This window comes from Plasmodium inui, assembly GCF_000524495.1.
Source record: "Plasmodium inui San Antonio 1 unplaced genomic scaffold supercont1.87, whole genome shotgun sequence".
In the NCBI taxonomy this organism is placed as follows: domain Eukaryota; phylum Apicomplexa; class Aconoidasida; order Haemosporida; family Plasmodiidae; genus Plasmodium; species Plasmodium inui.
In genome coordinates, this window is record NW_008481921.1 from 10,589 (window position 1) to 13,721 (window position 3,133).

The 3,133-nt window shown below is 33.6% G+C and overlaps 2 protein-coding genes across 2 annotated transcripts; both read left to right on the plus strand.

The window, feature by feature from the left end:
* Window positions 1-684: 684 nt before the first annotated feature.
* C922_05518 (hypothetical protein) lies at window positions 685-879 on the plus strand (the record flags this gene model as incomplete). The annotated part of the gene is made up of 1 exon (XM_008821089.1): window positions 685-879. The coding sequence occupies one exon, from the start codon at window positions 685-687 to the stop codon at window positions 877-879; it is 195 nt and encodes a 64-aa protein (XP_008819311.1).
* Window positions 880-1,131: 252 nt separating this feature from the next.
* C922_05519 (hypothetical protein) lies at window positions 1,132-1,449 on the plus strand (the record flags this gene model as incomplete). The annotated part of the gene is made up of 1 exon (XM_008821090.1): window positions 1,132-1,449. The coding sequence occupies one exon, from the start codon at window positions 1,132-1,134 to the stop codon at window positions 1,447-1,449; it is 318 nt and encodes a 105-aa protein (XP_008819312.1).
* Between the last annotated feature and the right edge of the window lie 1,684 nt (window positions 1,450-3,133).

Genomic DNA, 3,133 nt, shown 5'->3' on the forward strand with positions numbered 1-3,133 from the left:
TTAAAAGTGTGTATTTTATGTTATTTATAATTTTCTTCTTTTTCTTTCCTCTTTCTGTTTTGTTCCTTTTTTTTCTTTTTAATTACATCATACATGTTTCATTTTCAATTCGGGAAAAATAACAAAGTGGACTGTTTTTTTTTTTTTTTCTTTTGTTTATACGCAGTAACCTTTTTATGTATGTTTCGCGCTCCTTTAGATATAGAGACAGAAAATCGAGAGTAATCTTTATTACTATAACGGAAGTTTCTTTTTTTACTTTTAAAAATTATTGTCATTAAATGATTTCTCCCCTATAAGACTTAACAGCTGTGTACAGATGCATTATTATATACAGAGTAAATTTCTCTACGTATATTTATTCATGTAGCCTAGATGAGAAGGAAATAGAAAGGGACAGAATTCTTCTTCTGTTCAGTCCAATGCGCCAGGGTGTGCTATCTGTCGTGGTGACTATCTCTGTGATGATTTCATCAGATAAAAAGTCTAATAGAATGGGACAGAGTCTGACATCTGCTGTAAATTATACACACAACAAGAATAAGCGTAGTAAATATTAATAATCTTCTTTTTGTCTAAAAAATATCAAATTTTAATATGGCTATGTTTCCAATGTTACTGTTGAAGTGGGACATCTCTTCGACGAGCAGGCATTAAATTTAACTGAGCACCCCAAGGACCAGAATGAATATATATGTAATGAGGACACGCAAGGAAGGGCTGAATACCTATTTGACCGAGTTAAGGAAGATTTGCAACCTATTCCACAGAGAAATGATAATACAACAGAGAGAGAATTCACAGACTATTTTCTTGAAATTGAACACCGCTTGTACAATAATCCACAGCCAAATTAGAATACTACACAGAAAGAATTAACACACCCTTATTTCAGAAATTATAGACAACTTCTATGAAGACACAGAGAGAAGTGTAAGAACAATAGATGAATTTTACTAAAATTCGTATGACCCACCTTAGCTAATTGAACAATAGTACATCGTTTTCCATAGCTTTAAAAAAGAACATCTAAATGAAATAATCAATTCGGTGAATGATAATTTATTCAGGGCGGGTATGCTTGAGAGAAGGATAAAGCTGCCCGAAACTCCAGAAAGGGTGTTGCAGACGATGAAGGACCATTTATCATATTATTTGGGAAAATTAACATGTGTGTATAGCGTGGATGGAAACATTCAGGAGGAACAGGTGCGGAACAGCAATCATACTATTCACAGAACCATGAGGATCCTGGAGGAGTATAAAAATAGGCTGTTTTCCTACTACATCATAAGGGATAATTTGCCCGAGTCCAATCATGACAGTTTTATAAATGTGGGCAGAAAGCCCTTTATCTTATTCGTAAATGAGCCACTTACTATGGAGGAGAGTCAATTAAATGGATTTCTACTCGAATCACGAACACTCATGATGGAAGCCCACAGATAAACGTAGAGAGAAAGACGCTGAGCGGTAGGTACACATGTATATGCATATATAAGATGGTAACAATAGCAAGAATAAATATTCTTGTACCTATATGCTTATATATACAATTCTCTGATAAAATCTTCTTTATTGGAAACCGGAGCCAAGTGGATTATACAGCACCGTTTCAGCAATGATCGATGCCAAAGTGGCATCGTGACTGTATTCTTTGCCATGGAAAAGTATTTAAATATTGGAAGACAAATATATGTGCTGTGTGTATTTTGGAACAGACAGTGAATTAAATTTATATGTGAACTTTGCCAATTTTGGTTTCTTTAGATCAGGATATGAGACCTATCATCGGATGATCTAAACTCTGTTAATGTTTTCTTCTATTTCCTGAGGCATTTATACATAAATGATATGCATAGCTTGCTACGAATAAAATTCTACGATTATCTCTTTTGAACTTTCTGACAGGGGATTTTGTATTTTACCCCTTAATTGTGGTAAGGATTTAGAAAATTCATTTCTTTACATGGTCATCTGTTTCATTGTGCTTATAAGATAGGTGATTAGCATGGAAGTAATGTTTTAAGGATCTGTCATACCAGTGAAGATTCGTCCAACTTTAAAATAGAAGTAGGAGTACAACAGCTCGAATCAATATACACATATAAATTAGCCAAACTACCCTAACGTCAGATGTCAATAATGGTACTACGCTTCATCCTTTTTGGTTAAATTTAGCATAATGTTTATATAATATGTTCTCAACTTGTACGAATTGCATTCATGGTTTCATTATTCATATATAATTTTTTGTAAATGCCCGCATTGAGAGACTTTTACATGGAAAAAGGTCCAGAAGGAATTGCTAACAACAAGCAAACCAACGATGAAGAAGGGGGCCCAACAATTTGCATTATTCTATTCAGAAAAAAAAAAAAGAAGAGAAAGAGACCTTTATGGCGTCATCATTTCTTTGCTGAGATAGAACTATAAGACGTTTACATTATTAACAAAAAAAGAAAAAAAAAAAATGTGGACTCCGCATGATAGTAGAATTTGATCGAAACAGTGGTTTATTCTGTTCTACAGTAGCACTTATCAATAGTACGTAATTTAATACCTTCTTTTAAATCTTCCAGATTTAAATTAGAAGTCGTCTGCATCGTGTTCACTATCGTTCAACAGCAGAAGGAGGATCAAATAAGAAAATAGCTTCTCTTTTTTGGTAGTTTACCATGCCTAATACAAGAAAGGTCTCATTTTTTTTTAATTGCAATGCATAAATAATAGATCCATTTGTATAGGTACCAAATGTAAGCCTGAGCAGAGGAATAGGTGGTGCTATAATGTAGATGCCGCCTCTGTAAAGACGTTATTCTTCAGAGGCTTCTAGCGTCGAATTTGCAAAAGAATATTTCTTGACTCATTTATATGGCCTATTTTGCGAAATTTAGAAGATGCGAATGGCTGTAATAATATACTGTACGCAGGAAGGAGCCTTTATATAATTGTTGAGCTAGCCATCCTCCTTAGCAACGACAAATACACGCTGTCGTGTCTGATAAATATTTGGAACTGCATACATTGTAAGCGAAGAAATATATTTTATAATAACATGTCCCATGGTGTCCTTTTTCTTTCTTTTTTTTTTTATTTAAGCTAAAGATATGTTCTAGAATATCTGAATTTA